General features: G+C 40.3%; 1 protein-coding gene across 1 annotated transcript in view; it reads left to right on the top strand.

Annotated features, from left to right (window-relative positions):
- Positions 1–6,914: 6,914 nt before the first annotated feature.
- LCMT1 (leucine carboxyl methyltransferase 1) overlaps positions 6,915–27,059 on the top strand; it is an 87,608-nt gene continuing 67,463 nt past the window's right edge. Inside the window, exons 1-4 of the mRNA XM_036739761.1 lie at positions 6,915–7,260; positions 17,352–17,443; positions 18,092–18,213; positions 23,584–23,660. Coding sequence (XP_036595656.1) covers positions 7,157–7,260; positions 17,352–17,443; positions 18,092–18,213; positions 23,584–23,660 — 395 coding nt within the window. The 5' untranslated portion in view covers positions 6,915–7,156. The remainder of the gene's footprint in view (positions 7,261–17,351; positions 17,444–18,091; positions 18,214–23,583; positions 23,661–27,059) is intronic.

Raw genomic sequence — 27,059 nt, 5'->3', positions numbered from 1 at the left:
CATATAGTGCATTACAAAGAGTAGTTGCTTAATCAATGGTTGTCAAATTAAATAAATAAGAAAACATTGGGTTTCCATCTAAATCCAAAAAGGACCTGAGAACATCTAATCCCAGCCTTCCATTCACAAATGAACAATCTATCTCATACCCAAGGTCACTAGCAGGAAATGAGAAAGCCATTATTTGAACTCATATACTTTGCTCCAGATCCACCATTCTTTCCAATACACTAATTAATCAGACTTAAAAACTGATCCAATAAAAACTCCTTGGCATTGCCACATTCTGACTTGTTCCATCCTATTAAAAAAAAAAACCACTTTCTGGACAAAATGAGACACAACTTCATACAATGCTGTGGAACATCAGGAAGCAATGCCAGAAACATTGTAATCACATTACAATCAGAGCTAAGGATGGTTCTTTTTTGAGCAAGAGATTACAGTGTAAGTCCAAGGGTCAGAGCTGCAAAACATTGCCAAGCTTGGAAAATTGCAGGGGCCACATCCCAGAGCACAACTTTTTCAGGACTATTGATCCAGAAATCTGTTCACTGGGTGAGTCCTACTCAGAGACAGCTAGCAGCACAATATAGTAGACAGAATGATGTTGGAGTCTGATAACCTGTTTGAATCCTGCTGCTTCTGCTGCTTCCAACTATATGACTCTGACCAAGTCATTTAATCTCTCTAGGCCTCAGTTTCCCCTCATCTGTAAGAGGAAGGACTAGTACTATATAACATGGAGTTAGACTTTCAGCTCTTTATTGTTATTTATGTAGTGCCTACTATGTACTAGCCACCGTGCTAAGCCTATTGGACATTATCTTTCCTTCCTCCAATCTCACATTTTTTTTTTAATATTAAGGCTACTGACTATATAAGTATAAAAGCATAGTACATTACTAAATTGTAAGCTCCATGAGATCAGGGAATGTGTTTTACTTATCTTTATATCTCACCTAGTTGCATAATATAGTGCATCATTTACGTATTTATTTATTATTCAGTTCTTTCAGGGTGTTAAGGAAGATGGGTTAAGGGCTGAAATATAATGAAATAGAATAAAGGAAATACAACATAATATAGTATAATTAATATACCATAATGAAATGTAATATAAGATGACTAGAAAGGTTTTCTTCCCATTTGTCTACCTAGTGCAGGAAGCTGTGTGATCTGTCAAGTTGTGTTCAAACATTGGAATCAGGAACTTAAATATCTAATCACAACTGTGCCACTGACTCACAGGAGCCTCTTTCAATATTAGATAATGATATGAATTTACCTGACAGGAATCTCACATAAAATGTGTTGCAAACATAGATGGTTGCACTATAAACCTTAAACATATATCACTATTACTATTCCTGCTAATTAATTGTGTTTTCCTGAACACCCAAATGGCATAAGAGTGATAGAAATCCAAGAGAAGATATAATTTAAGGGTGACTAATACTTGAAGGTGATACATCAGATGACAATGATAAGTTATTATTAATAATAATGATACCATGCATCTGAATAGCCCTTTACAATCTACAAAATGCTTTCACATATACCATCTAATTTGACGAAAGACAATTTAAAAAGCTCAAAGTTCCCTATATAGTAGAATTCACCTTTAAATAAAAGAGCTTCCTAACTGTGAAATGAGTTCTAGGATGGAGGGTTGACAACATTGTGCAAAATGTGGTCAGAGAATGACACATGATAATGAGCATGTAATCTATGGCAGTGTTAGGATTGTGACTTCTAGTAATACTCAACACCTGGCTGACAATGTGAAATTCTAAGAAGAGTAGTTCTTGATTTTCTGGGTTTCCTTAATGTTTCCCACAATTGTCACAATATATGTAAAAATGTCAAGGACCTGTGATTTCCTAGGTGTGGATTCACCTAACTTTCACAAATCATAGCCATTTATAACTTTTATTAAATAGTCTTCCAAGGCTGCTGTGGCCAAAACATTTATCATTTTGTGGTCCACCTGATAATGATAGATAGATAGATAGTGTGCCAGGCACTGTGTTAAGCGTTGGGAATACCAGCCAATAGAAGATGATCAACCTCTCCAAACTCAGGCTAAGCTGGTCCACAGACTACAAGGACATACAGACCATCACTGGATTCATTATCAAAGTCTTTCTAATTTGGTAGGTCCCATCAGAACTTGCATTCTGCTTAGCCTTAAAGAAGCTAGGGTTACCTTTCTGTTCATAGGAAACATTGTTGGTGTTACTGTCATTTAAGCCTTTTTTCAGTTATGTCGAACTCTTTTTGACCCCTTTGGGGATTTTTTTTGGTAAAGATACGGGAGTGGTTTGCCATTTCCTTCTCCAGCTCATTTTATAGATGAGAAAACTGAGGTAAACCGAGTTAAGTGACTTGCCCAGGCACACAGTCGGTAAGTGTCTACGGTCACATTTGAATTCAGGAACAGTTCCTGAGTTTCTGGGTGCTCTACTGTGCCCCCTAGCTGCCTAGGAAGCAGTGGTATAGTGGACCAACTAGGGGATTGTCAATCAGAGGCAATGGGTTCTGTGCTCCTGTATCAGACTACCTGGATTTGGACTCGGGCCAAATCACCTATCCTCCCTTGAACTCAGTTTTCTCTTTTGAGAAATGAGAGGGTCAGACCTGATGGCCTCCTCCTTGTTCTAAATATGTGATCTCCATGAAGTATCTGAGCAAGATTTTAGTTGAAGAATTGTTATACATTATATTAAACATTCTTTCAAAAAATGCTCTCATATTATTTTTTACTACTCTTTCACTTTAATGATGGCAAAGTACCACAGATATGAACTTTAACTCTTTAGGTAAGAATACAAAGTCATCTCCTCAGCAAGAAATGCTGTATAATTCAGATTTTATTGAATCTGGAACAGCCAACCAATCTGAACTTGACTGAAGTTTAGAATGAAGTTATGACATGCATTCTGTAAGTTGAAATACTGATGGGATAAATGATTAAAATTCATTAATGTAATTATATTCGTGATCTGTCTCTGCTTTTAATCAAAACATAAACATAACTACCAGTTCGGGAATATAGCATCAGAGACCATGTTTGGAAAATTATCTCATTACATTGACAATTAAGAAGACACCATATGGTATGGGTTTTTTTTTTTTCAGTGTTCTTATTAGCTGACCGTCAGGGCCCTCATAGTCTTAAGATTTTGTTATTCTCAACTTAAATAGGAATTGTAAACAACCATCTCTGTTTAATACAGGCATCACGATGCACTGGAAAGATTGCTGAATTTGGAGTCAGAAATCAGGCTTCGTGAATTCTGTCTTTGTTCCTTTTTAATTGTGTGAAAACTTGGGGAAGTCACTTAACCTCTCTGGCCTCAGTTCACTCATCTGTACATCGAGAAGATTAGTATAAAGAACTACCTCTGGTTTTAAATCTGTGATCTCACCACGGTTATCTTCAGAATCCTTCCCCATTAGAACTCTGATCTACGAAGTGATGGGGAAGAAACCCTCTTCCCATCCTCTTCTGCCCTCTGACAGACAGCACAGAAAGGGAACAGTTTCCAAGGACTCCATTAAAAAAGAATGGAAGAAGATGGAAAACGAAAGGGTAATGTGATTAATGAGTGAAATTACAATGAAGCTAAATAAAGAAATTTAAATAAAACAAAAATTAAACAAAATTAGGTTAAATTAAAAATTAAATGAAATAAATAAAATTTGGCCTCAAAATAAAAAAAAACCTTTTTTTCATTTTAACTCAACAAATATTAAGATAAGCTAATGTGGCAGAGTGGAAAAATATGAGGAAAGGATCTGACTCCAATGTCATTTTGTTTACTTTCTACCTATGTGATTTTTGGCCAATTTCTTTAACTTCTCTCAGCCTCTGCTTCATCATTTGTTAAACGAGTTTAGGCCAGAAGACCTCAAAATTCCTTCCTAACCCTATATCCTCCTATGATCCTAAGTGCCTATGTTCAGGTGCCTCCATATGTGTATTACTCAGTTACAGGTTAGAAAATGATTAAGGGCATGTGAATGGCCCGAAAAATTCAAGGGAAGAGGTGTTGCTTCTAATTGGGGAGAATTAGGAAATTTGTCTCTTAGAGGAGGTGGAAAATGGTCGTTGAAGGAGAATGGTGGGAGACATCTGTCCTAGGTATGGCAGGATTGCAAGGAAGAGCGTAAGACAGAATCAGGGAAACAGTGAGTGGTTCAGTTTGTTCGGAAGTGTATAAAGGGGAGAAAGTAAAAGAGGGTTAGAAAAATTGTTTGGAGCCAGGTGGTTGTGAGCGAAGGGGAGAGAGAAGACTGAGTGCCGGGGTAAGGAGTTTTTATTTTATGAAACAGGCAATGTTTTTTACATATTATTTTGCTATTTACAAAGTGCCTTGAATTTTGTTCTAGTCAATATGTACTAATGTAATACATGTTTTTTTTCTCTCCTTGCTACTGCAAAAGCCCATCTTTTCAGCACCGATATTTTCCCAGTGGTACTATAGAGCTATGAATCATGGAACACTAACACACAATAGGTGCATGACGAATATGTATAGAATGAATAAATAAACATTGTAATCTCAAAAGAATTTAAAATAACAAATAGCCCTTGGGGGGTTCACAGCAATTTTAAGATTGTAAAGGGGTATGAAGACCAAAAAGTTGGAGAGCCACTGATTTAGAGAGGAAAAAGTGGACGGAGAGACTAATTCGGTATCTGCTTATTAGAACTGTCCTAGATGGATTGGGCTGCAACGTAAGGGGAGGTCTTCAAGGAATGCTAGAAGACAAAAGTCTGTATGTGTTGTGATAGAGGGGATTCCTACTTAGGGTTTTTCTTGTTTGTCCTTCATTCTGAAGAAGCACCATGACATTGGGAAAGTGATGCCATGACTTGAAAATGAATTGGATTTAACTGAGGCAGGGCTGTGCAGTTTCAGACCTCACTCTACCCTCAGGAGCCATCTGGGTCCAGTGGCAAGATATAGATTGGGACGACCGGAGGTGGCCCCCTCTTAGGCTAGTAGGTTACAATAGAAGAGTCTTGTGCGGTACAATAGCTCTGCATTCAGATAGACCTGGATTCAAATGCTGACATTGCCACTTCCTAGGTATGTGACTTTAGGCAAGTCACTTCCTTTTTCTGGGTCTTAGTTTCTTAATCTATATGATGAGAAGGTTGAATTAGATAATCCCTAAGGCCCATTTTAGTTCCACATCCTATGATCTTTTAAACTTCTAAGGTCCCCTGAACATCCTGTGAGTCCGCTTATGTTTATCACAGCTTAGAATGGGTATGTATTTTTAAAAAGGCATGCAAAATCACAAATCAATAGTTGTTTCATCAGGAAAGAAAATAAAAAACCAGAGAGATTTGAAATATAGTATTTGGCCCCATTTCTGTCTTCAAGTATTCTGGTATTTTATTGAACCCCAGAGAAGCACTCTTACAAATTCGGGCCCACGCAAAGGGCCTTGAGGCTAAAAGTGGACCAATGTGTACCAGGACCTTGAGAGCCTATAGCCTCCTTGGGCAAAATTAAAAACAAAGGTGGCTTGTTCGTTTCTGTTGATATCAGCGCGACATGTGGGCTGTCTGTTGAAGAGGCTATAGTAAAGACTGAGTAGGACCTTTGTAGGATTTGACTCCAGATTCTTCCAGGATGGCTAACCCAACCCAGTGTGGAAGGAAAGGGAGCAACGAGGGGAAAAGAACAAGTAGGTAGTTGTCAGTTTTTATTGAAGGACTGAGTGCTGCTGCCCAGTACCCTTGGGAGGACTCCATCACGTCACCTCTTTGTGCTTCTATTATCTCTGCATTCATCGGTGTGGACATTCCCTTCCCTGATAGGGATTGCAATCCAACCACACTTGATCATCCTATGCAACTGACATCCATTTTCCCCTCCGCAGATTCTCCAAAGTGGATCCAGCCTTAATTTTATTCTTTTTCTATCTTGGGGGTAACAGTGAGTGTATCAACCATAATGTGAATTTATTGTCTCTCATTCTTGTTACACGGCCTCAATTAAATCCTTTACTCTATTTCTCATGTACAAGTCATCATTGTTAATATGGTACAGCCTACATAGGTCCACTGGGCTATTTGTTATTTTAAATTCTTTTGAGATTACAATGTTTATTTATTCATTCTATTTACATTTGTCATGCACCTATCGTGTGTTAGTGTTCCATGATTCATAGCTTATAGTACCACTGGGAACATACTGGTACTGAAAAGATGGGATTCTGCAGTAGCAAATACTCAGTGATCATTGAAAATGCTGTTTAACATGTATAAACTATATCAGATTGCTTATCAAAAAGTTTAAAAAATGGTATTAACATGTAATTAAGAGGAAAAAAGAAAACATGTATTATATTAGTATGTATTTACTAGGACAAAATTCAAAGCACTTTGTAAGTAGTAAAATAATATGTGAAATGTTGATAAAGTTAAACTTCAAGTATTATGACTGCTGTACAGAATTTCTGTGTATTTTGACACTAAATGGACATGTAAATTGCGTGTAAAAATCCACTTGTCACTTGTGGCTTTAAAAAAAAAAATCAGACGGCTTAAAAAAAAAATCAGACACCTTTAAACAAACACCAACCAACCAACCACCAGATAGCAGTACTTACAGGTGGGTCTCTAGGGAAAGTGACTTGTACTTTTTTGTATATTTAAATTTATTTTTGTGTATTTAAATACTAGCTAGAATTATAAAACTTCGGAACCCAACCACCCTTCTCATGGCCCCTTACCAAGGAGGGGAAAAAACGGGGAGAATCGGATGCCGGGTTGGGAGAGCGAAACTACAAATCCCAGAAAGCATCGGGGCCGAACCGTTGCGTAACATTGCCCCGCCCTAAGCGCCGTGCGCGGTTCTCGTCCAATAACCACCCCCTGACAGTCCGTGTGAGGAGCAGCGGTCCAATGAGCATCTCAAAATAGGCAGGGTGAGGAGGAGCCAATGAGGGGGCCAGTTGCTGGTGGAGGAAGACGCCAGAGAACGACTTCGGAGCGCCCAGTCCGGGCCAGCCCCTCTTTTCCACCTGCTAACCCCGGTCTGGGAGTCCATGTCCCCACCCGGGAGCGCGCCTCTGTGAGCGCGCCCTGAAGCCCACCCTGGAGTCTAATGCGGAGACCGAACGGGAGCCTCCCATGGCGTCCCGCAGCCTCCGGGAGCCCTCCGTCTCCAACGCGGACAGCGACACGGGGGACGAGGGCGTGCGCGGCACCTGTGATGACGCCTCCCTCTGCAAGAGGTGCCGAGGGGCCCGGGGACCCGCCCGGCCTTCGAGTGTGGGGGGGTGGGGGTGGGGGCGGGGAGCGTGGTGGCGGCGGGAGTGCCCGCGAGCGTGGTGGGAGGGGGGACCGAGGGAAGGGCTGGGCGGGGCGGGGCAGAGCCGGAGGGAGCTGTCCCGGGGGCAGCCTCGAACCCTGGCGCACCTCGCCTTGGGAGTCCGTGCCCCGAAACGCCCCTCTCTGCCCCACTCGCGTGTTGTCGTGTGTAAAATGACGAATCGAACCCACGCCATGGGAGAACCGGGCATCCCAGAATTTCCGGGGAGGAGGGGACCTCGGCTGCCATTTAGCAAAAGACGTCCGAATGTCAGCCCCCGGTTATGAAGCACCGCGGGAGATCATTACATATACGTACACACACACGTATATACATATGTATATATACACATCTACGTCTATACCTATATATCTACATGTAACTTATTGATCAGTGTCCTTTCTAAAATGTGGTGCCCAGAACCGAGTAGAGTATTTCAGATTGGGTCTCATTCGGGCGGGGTACAGTGGGACCTTTTTATTCCTAAAAACTGTGTCTCTCAAGGTGGTTCAAGACTGCTTTAGCTCTCCTGGCTGCTTTATCGTGCTGTTGATTTAATTTGAATTTATAGTGCACCAATAGTCCTGAGTCTTTTTCAAACGGTCTACTGTCTAGTCACTCCTTTCTCATCTTTTTAAATTCATATCTCGATTCCAAGTATGACTTGGGTATTATTAAGGTATAAAATTTCATCTTAGAGTCAGCCTGGTTTTTTTCCACCTGTCAGCATTTATTTGGATCCTGACTGCCACCCAGTGTGTTCGCTAAGCTTTCTAGCTTTGTGTCATAGCAGTGTGACCCTGGGCAAGTTATTTAACCTCTTAGCCTCAGTTTCCTCATCTGTGAAAGTGGAATAGTCATAGTACCTACCTCAAGGGTTGTGAGAAAAAAATCAGATAATACATGTAAAGTCCTTTGTGATCCTTCAAATGTCATGTAAATTATAGCTCATGAGGGATAGAGCCTGGATCAGTGATTTTATTTGTTTAGGGAGATTCCGGGTGAGGAAAAGTAGGCACCTTTTCTGCAACTTAGTATCAGAAAGTGGCCTGGAATACGAAGAGGTTAAAGGACTTGGCCAGGGTCACACGTTTAGTACGTGTCTCTGGTCCTCTTGGCTTCAAGGCCAGTTCTCTGGCCATCACTTCATGCTTCCACTTCCTAGCTGCCTCTCCTTAGCTATATTTATTATTGCTTTCATTATTATCTGCAAATTATCTGTTTATTGAAGTAATTGATCAAAATGTTGGACAGCTGTGAGCACACCTCTGGGGACCGTCTTCCAACTTGATAGGGAGCCGTGAGTGACTACGCCATTCAGTCAGTGGCCAAGTGACTTAGCTTGAGTGTCTTTGGTATGTACGAACTCTCACTTAGCCATTTGCTGCTTTTCCCACCCCAAAGGTCATTTTCTTGGGCAGAGAAAACAGAAATACAGTAAGGATTAACAGCTCTGCCTCTTTCTTCCCCAAGCAGCAGTTCTAGCCCTTTTTTGATTCTCCTCTTTCCCCCAACATAGTTAAAAACACACATACATTTTTGCTGTCCTTGGCTAGCTAGCTTCAAGTAATTTGAACTTCAGAAATCTTGATATTCTCTTTTTTTTACATTCTTTTAAAAATATTTCTTCTTGTTATGAACTAGACAAATATATCCATGTACAAAGAATGGAAAAAGAAGATTGCATATGAAATCATGAATTTCTCATGCAACTTTTTTTAAAAAAGTATATATAGATATAATTCAACATGTTACTTTTAAAGCTGTCTTACTAGTCTGTCTCTCAATTTCCTTCTCTTCTACCTTGACACAGCACTCAATGTAAAGAATTGCTGTGTTTTGTTATAATCTTCCTTTGCTTCCTTCTTCTGTATATATTTTAAGATCTTGGTTGGTTGGTGAATTTTCTTTAAATTGATGCTTTTAGAAAAATTCTGTTTTTCTTCTTCATTTTTATGTCCCCAGATTTTGATTTTGGACTGGATTAGACTTTTTGATCTTAAGGTCCCTCATAGCTCTAAGAGTCTGTGGTTCACTGCATCTGGCCATTCTGTGAGTCTTGGTGATCCTTTTGTGAAAAATAAGATCCTCAGAGCCTGAATCACTGGGTTAGGCTGATGCAGAGTTGAGAGGGCAGTAGAATCGTAGACTCTCAGGAACCAGCTAATCTAGTTTGTGTCTGAATAAGGATTCCATTTTCCAGTATCTTTAACATGAGAGTCACCCAGTCATCATTTGGAGACCTCCAGTGACCAGGAAAGCACTTCGCTGATGCATCCCATTATACTTTTGGGGAGCTTTGATTGGAAGATTTTCCGTCTAATGTTGATCTCTGACATCTACCCAGTGTTCTAAGGGCCAAGTAGTATAATCTTTTTTAAAAAATAATTTTTTATTTATAGCTTTTGTTTTTGCAGAGGCTAAATTTTCTCTTTGAGATCCTTCCCCTGCTCTTCTCCTGGAGAGCCATTCCATATAAAAAGTTAAAGAAAAAGGAAAAAGAAGAGAAAAAAATACTAGCAAAACTGATTAGTATATTGGGAAAATATTCCCCATCTGCGGATCCTCCGTCTCTGCCAAGGAGGGGCCGAGGCAGAAGAGGGACTTGGCCCTCTACTTGGGGCGAGCCTCGTTCTTTGTGATTTTGCAGCATCTTCTGATGCCAAGTCCAGTGCCCTTTGCACACTACCGTGCTGCCTTTCATCATAGGTAGGTTGCAGGTATGTAATGAGGTATCTCAATGGTAGCATTCATGTAATGCTTTAAGATTTGCAGAGTTCTTTCCAAATATTATCTCCACAAATACAATGGGAGGTAGGTGGTATTATTAGCCCCGTTTTACAAATGGAGAAACCAAGGCAGGCAGGCATTAAGTAACGTGCTTATGGTCACAAGTCCAAAGTAGAATTTGAATTCAGGTCTTCTGCATTCCAAGCCTTGCATTCTACAGTGTAAGTCATTTGGGGGGAGCCGGAGTGATAATGATATGCTAATAGCAGCTAGAATTTGTATCTACTGCCTACTGGGCACCAGGCTCTGTACTGATAACGAGCCACTTTACAGATTTCTCACTTGATCCTCCCCTCTGGGACAGGCACCGTTGTCATCTCTATTTTACATTTGAGGAAACTGAAGTAAACAGATTAAGTGACTTACCTAAGGTCACTCAGTCAGGAAGTATCTGAGACCATACTGTACTGTAGTGTCCACTAGAGAGCTGTCAGCCAGGTGGCACAGTGAATGGAAAGCTGGGCCTGGAATCAGGAAGACCTGGGTTGAATCCAGCCTCAGAGACACCAGTCGTGTGACCCCGGCCAAGTCACTTGACCTTTTTTTTTGGCCTCAGTTTCCTCATTTGTAAAATAAGGTGAACTATAGCACTTACCTGTCAAAGATGTTGTGAGGACCAAATGAGATGATTGTAAGATACTTAGCTTAATGCCTGGTACACATTAAGTGCTTTATAGATGCTCGTGTTATCATTAGTACCATCGCCACCATCTAAAGTAGAACAGCTCAGGTACTTAGGTGGCTGGAGGCGGGGTGATGTTTGTCCAGGAGGTGCGTATTCTAGCAGCTGCCTGCCTCACAGCTGACAAGTGGAGAATCCTTGTAGTAAGTTGGCATACCTAAGAGATTCGTGAACGTGGACTGTCTCATCCATGGTATGGAATCAAAAAGTATTGTGTGAGTATCTGTGAGTACTCTCAGAAATTCTTTCCAGCCCTAGAGTTCATTGACATCTATTGGCTGGACACTGCTTAGTGCTGTGAAAAGTTCAAAAGAAATGATACGGAATACAGTTTTTGTTCTTAAGGAACTAACATTCCAATGCAGCAGGCTGAACCTTTGTGTATAAAACAAATATCAGCAAACATTAAATGTTTATTGTGTGCCAGGCTCCGTACCCCGAGACGGAATGTTAAATTGTGGTACCCACAATAAATGAAGTACAAGTTTCACAAAAGGAGAGCTCGTTCATTGATAACTAGAGTAAACAGTTGTTGAGTCATGTTCAATTTTTCGGGACCCCACGGACCATAGTGCACCCAGCCCTTCTGTCTTCCGCTATCTTCCAAAGTCTGTCCGAGCTACAGTAGACAGAGAAGGCTTCAAAGAAGAGATGAGATATGAGCTGGACCTTAGAAGACAGGAGATCTAGATAAAGAGGGGAAAAAGGAGGCATTTTAGGTGTGAGACACATTATTAGCAGAGTCATGGAGATAGTTTTCAGCATAACATTGTGGATAACAGGTGTAGCATTTGGTTTGTGAGTAGATCTGTCTGATCATATACTCCTGTCCAGATTGTATATTTGGAAGTTGTAGAAAATAACATTGTGGGGCGGAGCCAAGATGGCAGCTGGAAAGCAGGGACCAACGTGAGCTCCCTGCCAAGTCCCTACAGAAACCTATAAAAAATGGCTCTGAACCAATTCTAGAACTGCAGAACCCACAAAACAGCAGAGGGAAGCAGGGCTCCAGCCCAGGACAGCCTGGATGGTCTCTGGGTGAGGTCTATCCCACACGGAGCTCGGAGCTGGGAACGGAGTGGAGCAGAGCCCAGCCTGAGCGGCTCGGACCAACCAGACCAGGAGCCGGGCGGAGCGTGCCCTACCACCCTGAATCAGTGAGCTGCGGCAGTTACCAGACTTCTCAACCCACAAACACCCAAGACAGCGGAGAAGGTTAGTGGGAAAAGCTGCGGGAGTAGAAGGAGTTCGGGGTTCGGCTTCCAGCCCCTGGGGCAGCGGAGGTGGGGCAGCTACAGCTGCAGTTGCTTCCGGCCCCAGGCCCACCTGGTGGGAGGAATTAAGTGGCGGATCAGAGCAGGAGTGCACAGCCTGCTGAAGATCTAAGCCCAGTCCAGGTTGGGGGTTCTTGGGGAAGGAGTGGTGCTGGTGTGGCAGAGCTGGTGCATCCCCCCCCAAACGTGGAACATAGAACTCTTTAGTCTACAAGCAGTCATACCCCGCTGAAAAAATCAAGGGTCAAGTTAGTTGGTTGGGAATATGGCCAGGCAGCAAAAACGCGCCCAGATTCAGTCTCAGACTTTGGATTCTTTCTTTGGTGACAAAGAAGACCAAAACATACAGACAGAAGAAGTTAACAGAGTCAAAGAGCCTACAACAGAAACCTCCAAGAAAAACATGAACTGGTCTCAGGCCATGGAAGAGCTCAAAAAGGATTTGGAAAAGCAAGTTAGAGAAGTAGAGGAAAAATTGGGAAGAGAAATGAGAAGGATGCAAGAAAACCATGAAAAACAAGTCAATGACTTGCTAAAGGAGACCCAAAAAAATACTGAAAAATACACTGAAGAAAACAACACCTTAAAAAACAGACTAACTCAAATGGCAAAAGAGCTCCAAAAAGCCAATGAGGAGAAGAATGCCTTGAAAGGCAGAATTAGCCAAATGGAAAAGGAGGTCCAAAAGACCACTGAAGAAAATACTACCTTCAAAATTAGATTGGAGCAAGTGGAAGCTAGTGACTTTATGAGGAATCAAGGTATTATAAAACAGAACCAAAGGAATGAAAAAATGGAAGACAATGTGAACTATCTCATTGGAAAAACCACTGACCTGGAAAATAGATCCGGGAGAGAGAATTTAAAAATTATTGGACTACCTGAAAGCCATGATCAAAAAAGAGCCTAGATATCATCTTTCAAGAAATTATCAAGGAGGACTGCCCTGATATTCTAGAGCCACAGGGCAAAATAGAAATTGAAAGAATCCATCGATCGCCTCCTCAAATAGATTCCCAAAAAGAAATCTCCTAGGAATATTGTTGCCAAATTCCAGAGCTCCCAGATCAAGGAGAAAATACTGCAAGCAGCCAGAAAGAAACAATTTGAGTATTGTGGAAACCCAATCAGAATAACCCAAGATCTAGCAGCTTCTACATTAAGAGATCGAAGGGCTTGGAATGCGATATTCCGGAGGTCAGTGGAGCTGGGATTAAAACCAAGAATCACCTACCCAGCAAAACTGAGTATCATGTTCCAAGGCAAAATATGGACTTTCAATAAAATAGAGGACTTTCAAGCTTTCTTAGTGAAAAGACCAGAACTGAATAGAAAATTTGACTTTCAAACACAAGAATCAAGAGAAGCATTAAAAGGTAATCAAGAAACGGAAATTGCAAGGGACTTACTAAAGTTGAACTGTTTTGTTTACATTCCTACATGGAAAGATGATGTGTATGATTCATGAGACCTCAGTATTAGGGTAGCTGAAGGGAATATGCATATATATATATATATATATGTGTGTGTGTGTTTATGTATATATATATATATAAGTGAATGTGTATGTATGTATATATCTGTGTGTGTGTGTGTGTGTATATATATATATATATATAAAAGAGAGCAGACACAGGGTGAGTTGAAGATGAAGGGAAGATATCTAAAAGAAATAAAATCAAATTAAGGGATGAGAGAGCAACATACTGAGAGAGGGAGATAGGGAGAGATAGAATGGGGTGGATTATCTCGATGGCAAGAGGAAGCAGTTCTGTGGGAGGAGGGGAGAGGGCAGGTGAGGGGGGAATGAATGAATCTTGCCCTCATCAGATTTAACCTGAAGAGGGAATACCATACATACTCAATCGGGTATCTTACCCCACAGGAAAGAAGGAGGAAGAGGATAATAAAAGAGGGGATAATAGAAGGGAGGGCAGATGGGGGTGGAGGTAATCCAAAACAAACACTTTCGAAAGGGGACAGGGTCAAGGGAGAAAACTCAATAAAGGGGGATGGGTTGGGAAGGAGCAAAATATAGTCAGTCTTTCACAACATGAGTATTGTGGAAGGGTTATACATAATGATACGCATGTGGCCTATGTTGAATTGCTTGACTTCTTAGGGAGGGTGGGTGGGAAGGGAAGAGGGGAGAGAATTTGGAACTCAAAGTTTTAAAAACAGATGTTCAAAAACAAAAAACAAGTTTTTGCATACAACTAGAAAATAAGATACACAGGCAATGGGGCGTAGAAATTTATCTTGCCCTACAAGAAAGGAAGGGAAAAGGGGATGGGAGGGGAGTAGGGTGACAGAAGGGAGGGCTGACTGGGGAACAGGGCAACCAGAATATAAGCCATCTTGGAGTGGGGGGAGGGTAGGATGGGGAGAAAATTTGTAATTCAAACTCTGGTGAAAATCAATGCTGAAAACTAAATATATTAAATAAGTAAATTTAAATTAAAAAAAGAAAAGAAGAAAATAACATTGTGTAGAAAGGCTGGGCCAGGTATAGAGAGCGATTTTAAATGACTTGAAAGGAGAAAGCAATGACTGCACGTATATAATCCGTAAGAGATTGCTTGTCTTTTCAAGGAGGGTAGCATGGAGAGAATTTGTGTACACACACACACACACACACACACACACACACACACACACACGAATGAATTGAGGAGGAGAAGGCAAATGTCTTTAACAAAAGTGAAATGGTCCCTGCCTTGGAGCAGCTTACATTCTAAGATGGGAGATTGGGGTGTGTGTCTGTGTTTCTGTGTGTATACATGTATACAACATAATATGTACAGAATGAGTTCAAGGTCTTTTTGAGGGAGAATTTATTGGTGGAGAAAAAGGAGGCCAGGAAAGTATGGAAAGTATTGCTTGAGCTGAATCTTGGAGGAAGCCAGGAATTCTAAGATGTGTAAGGAGGTGCTCTCCAGGCATGGGGGACTGTCATTGCAGAAGACCAAGGAAAGAGAAATGTTGGGTGTGTATAACATTGAATAAGTTATAGTGTTTGGATCACAATGCATGGAAAGGGGAGGAAGAAGACTGGAGAGGTAGGAAGACTGAAGCAGTTTAAATGACAGGAATTTATGTTTGAGTAGGAAGATTACATGATCAGAGCAGCCTTTTAAGAAAATCACTTCCTGCTGTGTACGCTGTGCTCTGGCAAACAATTCATGATCTCCATATCTCTTCCCCAAGCCTGTAATGCCTTCCTAAAACAAATCCCCTCCTCACTTGTTGTTGGAGATTAGCGCCCTTCACAGATTACTGGTTGACAGTGTCACTACAAATTGGTCAGAGGTTGCAGACTGTGTAGACTATTGGATTTGGCAAGTTGGTGATAATTGGTTACCCTTTGAAAGAGCAACTTCAGTGTAGTGGTGTACAGGTAAAGAAAGGAATGAGTATATAGGAAGTGGAGATAAATTCAAGGAGTTTGGTAGGACCCTTCATAAAGTATGGTCAAAGGATGTTTTTTATCGTGATAGTAATATACACACATGTATTTATGTAGTGTTGGCAAACTTTAAGGTTTGCAAAATGCTATCTATCTTATTCCATTTGAGCCTTACAACAACCCAGTGAGGTAGGTGCTATTTTTAATCTCCATTTTACAGATGGAGAAACTGAGGCAGGCGGCAGTTAAAGTGATTTATCCAAGCTAGCAAATACCTAAGGTTGGAATTGAACTCAAGGATTCCTGACTCTAGTTTCTGAGTCCAGCGCTCCGTTCGCTGCACCACAGCTGCTTCGTTTAGCCGTTTTGCTTAAAGATTAGAGAGAGTTGAATGTTAAAAGGTGGAAGGGAAGGCTCTGCTGCTGAGGGAGAAATTGAAGGTGTTTGAGAGAGGGCTAATTTTGGGCATGAAGCTCTTAGAGGAAGTGGAAAGGAATGGGGCCTAGGATACTAACATGATAAATGAGTTTTTATTTTCCATTAGAATAAATATTCATTGGGGTATAAGGGGTAACTGCTATGTGACAATAGCTCAGAACTCACTCACCTAAAAATAGGGCATGGTTAGGACATTTCTGTGAACCTAACAATTTTTAATGTTTAGTTGTTCAGTCGTGTCCCCCTCTTCATGACCTCATGTGGGGTTTACTTGGTAGAGATGCTGGAGTGGTTTGCTGTTTCCCTCTCCACCTCCTCTTACACATGAGGAAACTGAGGAAAACAGGGCTAAGTGACTTGCCCAGGGCCATACAGCTAGTAGGTTTCTGAGGCTGGATTTGAACATAGGAAAATGAAACTTACTGACTCAAGGCCAGGTGCACTATCCACTCTGCCACCTAGCTGCCCCAGATTTAACAACAGGTTTCGTCTTTAAAATAGTCTTCCTTCTAGTAGGGGTTCTTAACCTTTTTTTGTGTCATAAAACCCTTTAGCAGTCTAGGGAAGCCTATAGATTTATTCGTAGAAAAAATGTTTTTTTTAAGTGTATAAGATAGAAATCAAATATATTGATTATGCTTTTATCAAAGTATAAAAAAAAGTTTGAAGACCCACTAAGTTAAGAACTCCTATAAATCTAGTGTGATGTAAGACCTCTAATGTCTTGAAAGAGTTAATTCAGTGTCCAAAAATATCCACATTCCTGGACTTAGTGTTTGCATATGAGAAAATCTGGTTCTAGAATATTTGTTCATTTTAGATCTAGTTAGAGTTAGGAAAGAGAAACGTCTTTTGTCTTACTAAATGTCTTACTAAAAACTTAACATTAAACATCAGCATAGACAACTATACTTGCTTATTAACTATTTATATTTAAATGAATTCGAGAAGAGAAACCTCTTCTTCTGTGCCTGGGAGTTGGGGAAAGGATGTGTTTGTGGTTATAAAGTATATACATGAGGAATTTCTTGCAGGATAGTCTGAATTTAGTATTGAAAGTATGAGGATACTGATAGTGGGAATATTAGGGTAAGAACTGGGACATTTAGGAGAGAAGAGCAAGTCTGAATTAAGCAGACTTAGTGAGATAGAGATGAATGAAAGAGTCGAGGAGGAGAAAGACCAAGAGATATTTTGAATTTGTGGTGTTGCAGGTCAGTTTGATTCTTTCTTTACCTTCAACAGTGCTCTCTGGTAAGGAAACAAGACTCCTGACAACGTAGACTTGTTGGTATTTTTTTGTTTTCTGGTGTTATATAATGGTCCCTTGCATGGCATTAGCTACATCCTAAACACCTCAAAGCCTGACACTAAAGTTTAAATTTTTTTCTTTTACTAAATCTGCTTTTTGTCATTTCTTTCAGGTTTGCTGTAAGCCTTGGCTACTGGCATGACCCTTATATTCAGCATTTTGTGAGGCTGTCAAAAGAAAGGAAGGCTCCTGAAATTAACAGAGGCAAGTTTACCATTGTCGTCAGTCATTTGTTAAGCTTCTTTTTGCTTTTGGTATTGTTATAAGCGCTGGTTGGAGAACTTAAATTAATGGCTAAGAAAGTCTTCTGTTGTCAGGAGAAAGAAGGATGCAGCTAGGAGATGTTCTTTGAAATAAGCACTTAATGTCTCACCAAACTTTTAGACACAAAGATGACATAAAGACCTCACGTTGGGAGCGCTCTCAGGCTTGTAGAATATCTGTGTGGGTTTGACAGGTTGTTCTTTGCCAACTTTTTTGTAGACATCATATTCTGTTTATGATAGAAATACTCATATAGTATGGTTTGAGGTAAAATAATTTGGTTAAATATTAATTTGTCTTAAAAGTAAAACACTAATAACTAAAGTATTTTATAGTAATTACCTTTAGGTTCGCTAAGTATTCTTAATTCCTGGTATAGTACTTGTTTATTTTGGTTAGAATGTCTTTGGATGTGGATGAGCATTTTTAGTTTGTTGTTTTCCTCCATAAACCTTTCAAATATATTTCTGTCCCCGAAGAAAAATTCCTTACGATGAAAATCTCATGTTATTTTCCAGATGTTCTATGGATCTAATGTGTTTTGTTTGGGTCATGTGATGTAATTTGATTTCTTTGGAATTGTCATAGGGTACTTTGCTCGGGTTCGTGGTGTCAATCAGCTGCTAAAGGCTTTCCTAAAGAACACAGAATGCAATTGTCAAGTTATAAATCTTGGTGCTGGAATGGATACTACATTCTGGAAATTAAAGGTGACTTAAGTATAAATGCTCGTCATGGTCCCTTTTAAACTGACAAGGTTCAGAGGTTCACAAGGCTAAGTATAATAATGTACTTGATGCCTGGTTAGGGTTGATTAACATTCGGTGGCTCTGAAAGCATTTTCATAGACATTATCTCATTTGATCTTCACACTGTCCCTGTCATGAGGTGCTTCTGTTCTGATGCCTGAAACAAAGTAGTTACTTCACACCATAAATATTCATTGAATGAGGGGGAAACTAGTACTCTGAAGTTAATTGGCCCGAACTGCTAAGTTCTTTAAGGGTGTGGATGAGCTTATTCTTTGTATCTTTCACAGTATGGTACATGTGGAAAGTGCTTAAATAGTCCATCAGTGTTCCCTTTTTGCCCAACCTCATATGGCTCCTGGTTCCCTGTCTGCTGTACTTTCATTGTACTGCTTTTCCTGAAGAGACGCCTCTGCTTTATATTCATTTTTGTAAAGGTTTGAAAAATTTCCTTAAATTTACTTAGGTCTATAAAACTAAAATTTCCACAGTCCCTAAATTCACCATAGCATCATGGAAATAAAGATGAATTTTAATGCTTGTTAAAATTTATACTCCCTCATTAATAAAAAAAACCACATTTTATTGCTGTTATGTTTTCCTGTTACTTTCCTTTCCAAAATTATATTTCCCCTTCTCTTTTCAAAGAACGATTCCCTGTAAAAAAAAAAAAGAATCTAAAAAAGGAAAAAAAGGAGGATTCAACAGAATTAACCAGCACGAAAGCTGAATCTAATAGTGTATGTAGTGATCCACCCATATCTGTGATTTTCCCTATTTCTGCAAAGATTTCTCTTTAGTTTTTAAAAACTTTTAATGATATCTGTTTTTTACATTACAATTATTTCTTAATATACACTCTCCCATCCACCTCATTTTTTTGTAAAAATGTCAAGTAAAGCCAGCCAGTGCAGCAACCACATCTATCTTTATTCAGCATTTAGGATCTATAGTTCTTCTCCTGTCCCCACACCTTCTCCTTCTCTAACCACCTGCATTTTCTACTGGGGGAGGGAAAAAATGGTTCATCATCTGTGCTCTGGACTCATCATTGATCCTTGCTTTGAAGCTGGTTTCATCTGCCTTCTTTGTGGCTGTTCATTTACATTATTATAGTTGTATGTATTACTCTTTCTGGTTATTTATTCTGCATCAGTTCCTACAAGTCTTCTTGTGTCTGAATCCCACACCCTTATAATTTCATCTTCATCTTCATATGCATTCTCTAATTTATCAGAGCAATAAACTAGGAATTAGAACACCTGGACTCTGGTCCTGGCTCTGTAAGTGCCAGTCAATTCTGTTTCCATTTATTGGCCTCAAGTTCCTGAGATAGACAAGGAGGAAAATAATACTGGCTTAATTCAAAGTTGTTTTGTGGATCAAATGAAATAATATGCATTAAAATGCTTTGAAAAAAGTAGTTTTATAAAAATTTGAAGTATTAAGCTAAAATTTTCTCTGTTTGCCTGAGCTTCAAACCTCTGAAGACCATTCTTTACTCAGAAAAAGAGTGATTTCATAATTCCCTTAAGTATTTGACCTTTGCCCCTTCTCACTATTCAGATGTCCTGCTTTTTGATTGCCCAAAGATATGCTCTTTCTTTGAATTATCTCTCTTTTATAGACAGCCTCTTTTTTTCAAGACAATGCTTTCAGCTCAGCTAAAATATCTATTTCAGGACTACTAGCTGTGTGACCTTGGGCAAGTCACTTAACCCCAATTGCCTTGCCTTCCCCCCCCCCAAAAAGAATTCATTTAAAGCCTCCATTCCTACCTAGAAGCAACATTATTTAAATCCTTAGAGTAAAAAGACTACCAAACTAGGTAGAAGTTGGGAGGCCTTAGTTTTGTCTCACCTCTGTTGCTAGCTAGGTGTATTACATCATATAAATATATCATATTAGGTAAATCACAAATTCCTGTTTTTGGTTCAGCTGAAAGCTTGTTAGTGCTGAGTCTGAAATAAAAAGTTACTCTTTATGTTGAACATTGGATTCTGGTGGACTAGCTTTGGAATTGACACAGAGAACTAATAAACTTCTAGGCTAAAACCAATTTGAGGTTTCATCTGTGAATGGGAACTCTGCCATAAGTGGGGCAAGGTGACCGAGGCTGTCTTGAAGAGGAGTGGTATGTGCTTCTTCCCAGGGAAGGAAGCCCCCGGTTCTGCATCAGGCCTTCACTCTGCTTGGCTGAAGACTGCTCCAAATCTTGTTGCCTTGGTACCCACTTCCTGGGGCCTATTGTACCCCCAGCTTCCATAGGATGAACTCTGAGGAATGAGCTTCTCCCTCTTCTGACACCTTCGCACCCACAGTTGGAATCACCTCTGTGTCCCCACTCCCATTCCAAGCGTTTCTGTCTTGGGTGAAAGAATTTGTAGTAGTCTAGACTCTGGGTTTTGTTCTGGTCACCCACAAAATAAGAATGCGAGGTTTAAATCTGGCAATGTTGTGGAATGCTGCGTAGTGAGAACACATTACAGCTCACAGGTAAACATTTAACGGTGGAAGAACTGAGACTTAGGGAAATGACTTGGATAAAGTTATGCAGCTGGGACGTGGGAGAGCCCGGGATCAAGGATGCCCTTCTAACCCCTAAGCCCATATGCCTTCCCTATTGTCACCCTGCCTCTCGAGATGACTTCTAGGGTCCCTTCAGCTCTAAGATTCTATGATTCATTTTCAAGGTGAGAAAGCTGCACTCTAGAGATGTTGACTACTTGTCCAAGTTCACAAAGTTATGGGAGAATTTGGCCTAGGACAGGTGGGGAATCTACGTCCTCAACGCCACATGTGGCCTTCTAGGTCCTCAAGTGTGGTCCTTTGAATCTAGACTTCACAGAACAAATCCCCTCAATAAAAGGATTTGTTCTGTAAAATTTAGATTCAGTCAAAAGGCCACACCCGAGGACCTAGAAGGCCGCATGTGACCTCAAGGCTGCAGGTTCCCCACCACTGGCTAGAAGTCTTGATCTTTATCCCAGTGCTCTTTTTGCCACCTCTCACTTTAATTGATTATTTGCGAACCAAAGCTTCTAGTTAGGAAGCAGTGAGAAAAGATTTTGTGAAGAGAATATTAAACATTTGCCCTTTCTGGCTAATAAGACTAAGGAGAAAACAGAAGAGATTTTATCTATACATAAGAAAACTTCTCTACATGCACAAATGATGCCATTTCATCCTGTCTTTAGTACATTTCCCCCTCTGTCATCCTCATCCTCAACTAATCTTAAATCTCTACCAGTCTGTTGGCTGCTTCCCTGTTCCCTGTAAGTATACCAGTATCTTCTCCATCCTCAAAATCCCTCTCTTGATCCAGCCATTCCCACTATAATCCTGTCTCCTACTTTTCCTTGCTCAACTTCTGGAGAAGACCTTCTGTAACTGGTACCTCCACTTCCCCTTTTTTCTCTCTCTTTAACTCTGCAGTCTGGCTTCTGATCTTATCATTCAACTGAGACAGCTTTTTCCAAAGTTACTGGTGATCTCTTAAATGCCCAACCTAATGGCCTTTCCTCGGTTCTCATCCCTCTATCTTGACCTCTCTGCAGCCTTTGAAACTTTTGTCACTCTCTTATGCATGCTCTGTTTTCTCTATATTTCTGTGACACCGCTCTTTTCTGGTTCTCTCACCTGTCTTGTCACTTCTTCTCAGTCTCTTTGCTGGAACGTCATCTTTGTTGTGCCCACTAACAGTGGGTGTCCTCTAAGACTTGTCTTAGGCCCTCTTCTCTTCTCCTTCTATACCATCTCATTACCTGCCATGGGTTCATCTGGCCCTCTCCAGGTGATTCTCAGTTCACCAGACTCCCAGTCACCCAGCCTTGGCATCCTTGATGCCTTACTCTCCCCCCCGCCATCAAGTCTATTGACAAGTCCTGTCAATTTTCTCTATGTAGCATCTTTCATAAATGCCCCTCTTCTTTCCTTTGACATTGCCACTACTGTGGTGTATGTAGTTCCTCTTTCTTTCATGCTTGGACTCTTCCAGGAGCCTATTGGTTGATCTCTGTGCCTCACATCTCTCCCAGATCGAGTCAGTCCTTAGCTATAAAATTGATTTACTTAAAGCACAGATTTGACTGTGTTATGCCTTATTCAGTCAACTCCCTTGGTTCCTTATTTCTTCTAGAATCCAATATAAAATCCTCTGTTTGTCTTTTAAACCCTTCATAACCTGGCCCCTTCCTACCTTTCCAGTCTCTTCACACTTTTCTTCTCCTTCTCCCTTCCATTTGCTTTGTGACCCAGTGACCTTGCCTTCTTTGCTGTTCCTCACTCAAGGCACGCCATTTCATGACTGTGTTTTGACTGCCTCTCCCCCTTGCCAGAAAGTCTCTCCCTTCTCCTATCTGTCTGATGACTTCTTGAAGAAGTCCCTCCTGGTCCCCCTTAGTGCTAGTGCCCTCCCTCTTAGGATTATTTTCAGTTTATCCTCTGTCTTGTTTGAACATAATTGTTTTCATGTGGTTTCCTCCATTATCCTGTGAGCTCCTTGATGGCAACAGTTGTCTTTTGACCTCTTTTGCATGATGCTTGGCACGTAGTAGTCACTTAATAAATGCTTGTTGTCTTGACTTGCATTAATAGTTTGCATTTTTGCAACATTGCACAGTTCATAGATTGTTTTCATCCGTATTTTATAGATGAGGAAAGTAAATGGGCTTTCCTGTGTTCAGAGATAAGAAGTGCCAGAACTGGGAACTTATTTCAGATCCATTGCTTTTGTCACTATGTGACGTCTGCCTCTGATGTACTTCTCGCCTGCCAGGTGATGGTTTATCTTTGAAATGAGCCACTAAAGGAAACTTTGAAGTCTACGTAGACATTTTAAATGTGTTTTAGATAACTACCTGAAGGCCAACGACTAGATCAGTCGGTTCTTTAAATTTGTAAGTCTATGAATCTAATAAGTTCTGTGCTTCCAACTCTGAAAATTATTAAAACTAATACTTAGCAGCTAAGTAAGATGATCCAGTAAAAGTTCCTCCCCACCCCACCCCTCAACCCCAGGTTTGAGCAGGTCTCAGAGTTTTACCTGGAACAGTTTGGATTCTGGTGCTATCCTCTTGAAATTGGAGAATATCTTCCTTAATTTAGTTAATTTCTTCTTGATATTTTGCTATAATATATTAGGATTTAGTTTAGTTTTAAAAATTAGTTTTACTTTATCATTTGGTACACATTTTCTTTTTGATTGGGGAAGACCAAGACAGAGAAGGGAGTGGAGAGAAACCAGTTTGTCCTTAAAAACTTGAGAGCTTCTTATTTTGCACTTGTTTAAATTGGTTCTCTTGTATTGATGAAATTTACTTTCCTTTTCAGGATGAAAATCTTCTACCAAAAAAATATTTTGAAGTCGATTTTCCAACGATAGTCACAAGAAAACTATATAATATCAAGTAAGTTTGATTGCAAGAAACAACAGTAGTAACTCTCATTTGTGTCTTCAAAGAATGAGAGCCGTGTAGAATGTAGCACAGGGGCCTACAGCGCCTTTCCTAGCCAGGTTCTGCAGTGCTATACGCAGGTAGTTGCACAAGGTAGGTTTTAATATCCTCAGTTTGGGGGGAGAGAGGGAGGGGCACACACAGATAATTTGAACACTTATATACCAAATCATCAATCCTGGAACGAGGTGTGGATGCTGTGGGTCTGGGGAACAGAATCAGGGAAAGGCAGAAATGAAGCCGCGGTTTGCTTAGGTTTCTCTGAATTCTCCAACTTTCCTACATTTGCGCTAACAACAGCCACAGCAGCAGCGGTAATAACATAATTAGCATGTATCTACATCTTGCAAGGCGCTTTACAAGTTCTGTTGGATTCTTACAACTGCCCTGTGAGGTGGAGCGTTATTAATATATTCCATTTTACAAATGAACAGGTTGAGACAGAGAGAGATTGGGACAGTACTCATCTGGGTCACACAGCTAGTGTCCTGAGGCTGGATTTGAATCTAGGTCTTCCTGACTCTAGATCCAGCATTCTATCAACTGTGCCACCTCTCTGCCTCATTACGCTGCCTGTGTCACTATAGTAAGAGTAGCGGAGACAGATAGAACACTGGGAGTTAGCCTTAGCTCGCCTGTTCTTAATTTTCTTGTCTGAGAAGACTTGGAACATCTTTAAAAGTATGTTGTAAAGATAGGATGAAAGTGCTTTCAAAATTAAGTTTCATCATAAATGCAAGGTAGCAGGAGTTTTATTCCTGTGAATTGTAGGGAGGACAATAAAATTAAGGGAGCAAATGAAGATTGAAGTGGAATTATGAAGTATTTAGTTAAGAGGCCTTCAAGCAAGAGGAGATTTGGGGGCCGGGTTTGTCATTCTGATACAGCAGTTATTGGAATTAGACAAATTTATTCGCAAAGTTGTTCAATTTTAAGTGGAGATTGAGGAAACTAAGCCTAGAAGGTTGGAAAACTTAGTATTTTTAAATATCATGTTTACTTGCACATTTATTCTTCCCCACTCTCCTGCCCAGAGAGTTCTGCTTTATACCAAAGAATGTTTTTTTCCAAGGGAGAGGAAAGACACGTCAGTAGAGCTAACAAACAGACGCATCATACGAGTTTAATAGAATGTGGTCTTCTACCTCAGCAGAGAAGGGATGGAAATACGTTTTCTCACCCTTTCTTTGGTGCCAAGCTTGGCCATTACGATTACACTACTGAAGAACCTTTATTTTTAAGTAAATTTCTACAGTAGCTAGAAACAAGTGAAAAACGAAATAGGAAATGGGAGATTTTGAAAACGGCTGTTGATATTTTTTACATCAGCTTCATCTCCCAACGTATCATTCCTCCCTCTCCCTCTCAGACAGCCATCCCTTCTAACAACAATAACAAAAAAGCAAGCCTGTTCAGTAAAGCTAACCAACATCTTCAATAAATGTCCTTGTATGCAGTGTTCCACATCTCTAGTCCCCCACCTCTGTGAGGAAGGTGCCTTCTCGTATCTTTTCTTTGGAGTGAGCTTGGTCGTTATAATTTCACAGCATTTAGAATGCAAGGTCTTAATAAATGAAATAGAAATCTACAGTAGCTTCTCATTTATTCATATTGTCGGGAAATAAGATATTCTGAAAAAGCACATTTCCTTACTGAATTTTTTAGAATAATCTGAATAATTCGCTTCAGCATTTATTGGTGCCTACCATATACTACACGCAGATGATCCGAAGACAGAAAAATAGTTCCTTCCCTCAAGGAGCTTATAGTTATATTGGTGGGGGAAACAACACATAAGATAGTCTATGATTATGAATTTCTGTCATAGGATTGTGTCCCAGATCAAAATACTTTGCTGGTATATCTAGAAATGAAACCATTCTTAATGAGTATAAAGTGCTATGAAAGTTCTCTTTCTCTCTCTCACACACACATAACAATTATATTTACAAGTAATTTAATATTACATATAGTAACATACATAATCTATATGTATTCAAATGTACTTAATAATAATAGGAGGGAAGGTGTGACAAGATAACAGTTCATCTGGAAAAGATTTCAAAGTTGAATGTATTTTAATTCCAATATAAATAATTGCTGTGATACAACAAGCATAAAAGCTAATGCAGCACCGGAATGAATTAAGGCTAATGATGCCAAGAATAAGGAAGCATTCCGCTGTACGTTGCCCAAGTCACAGAACCTCTAAAGTTTTCCCCCCTTCCTGCATGCCACATTTTAGATTGGACGTTGATAAGGTGGAGAATGACTTGAGTGTTGAAACATCTCAAGATCCTGCCATAAGGGAATCTGGTGGTGAAATTGGAATGTTTAGCCTGGAAAGGAGATAATTTTTTTCAAGTATTTAGAGGATGATCATGTGGAAGAAGGACTAGACTAACTCTACTTATCTCCAGAGGGCTGGACTTGGACTAATGGGGATGTGGCAGAGGCAGAATTGTTCTCAGTGTAAGGAAAGACGTGCCAATGATCAGAGCTATTCAGGAAAGGGGTTGGGGTGGGGGGTGGTAAGGTGAAGTAATGAATTCCAGAGATATTGTGGAGGTAGAATTAATAATACTTGGCAACTGATTGGATATTGGGGGGCCAAGATGAGGATGTTGGAGAGAAAAGAATCAGAGGTGTCTTGCATTTTACAAAACTTGGTGCCTGGAAAGATGGAGGGAACCTCAAAAGAAAAATAGGAAAATTTGGTAATCAGATGGATATATGATAATTGAATCCATGAGATCTGATGAGATCACCAAGGGGCAGAGTACAGAGAATAGAGTCCATGGCTAACTCTTGGGGGGGGGGGAGATCCTTACGCCTAGGAATTGGGAGATGGATGATTATTCAGCAAAGGAGACTGAGAAGAATCGGTGATACAGGTAGTAAAGCCTGAAAGGTAATGGGATTTCTAAGGGAAGTGGGAATAGGCAGAGGGTCAACAGTTTGATTGAACAATTGTGAGGTTGTGGAGAGCCCGGAGTTTCAGTCGTAATGTTAGAAACTAGATTTCAGGGAGGTGAGAACTGAGTGATCAGTGAGGAATTAACAGGGTGGAATGTAAACTCATCGAGGACAGGGACTGGTTCATTTTTGCCTTTGTTTCTATAGTGCTTGGCACAGTTTGGCTCTTAATAAACATTTATTGGTTGATTTACTGAAAAATAATCAACAAATAAAAACAACTCAATAAATTTAACTGTAAAGAGAAGAAAAAATCTAAGACAGTAACCTCATAGTGAATGTTTAAGGACAAGGTCAACCTCGGGTGCCTATGAACAACATGAAAGGAGCCAGGAGATGAGAAAGAGAATGTTAAAAGGCAGGAAGGATCCCAGG

Source organism: Trichosurus vulpecula, chromosome 9, assembly GCF_011100635.1.
Source record: "Trichosurus vulpecula isolate mTriVul1 chromosome 9, mTriVul1.pri, whole genome shotgun sequence".
In the NCBI taxonomy this organism is placed as follows: Eukaryota; Metazoa; Chordata; class Mammalia; order Diprotodontia; family Phalangeridae; genus Trichosurus; species Trichosurus vulpecula.
This window is presented reverse-complemented; position numbering and strand designations above follow the sequence as displayed.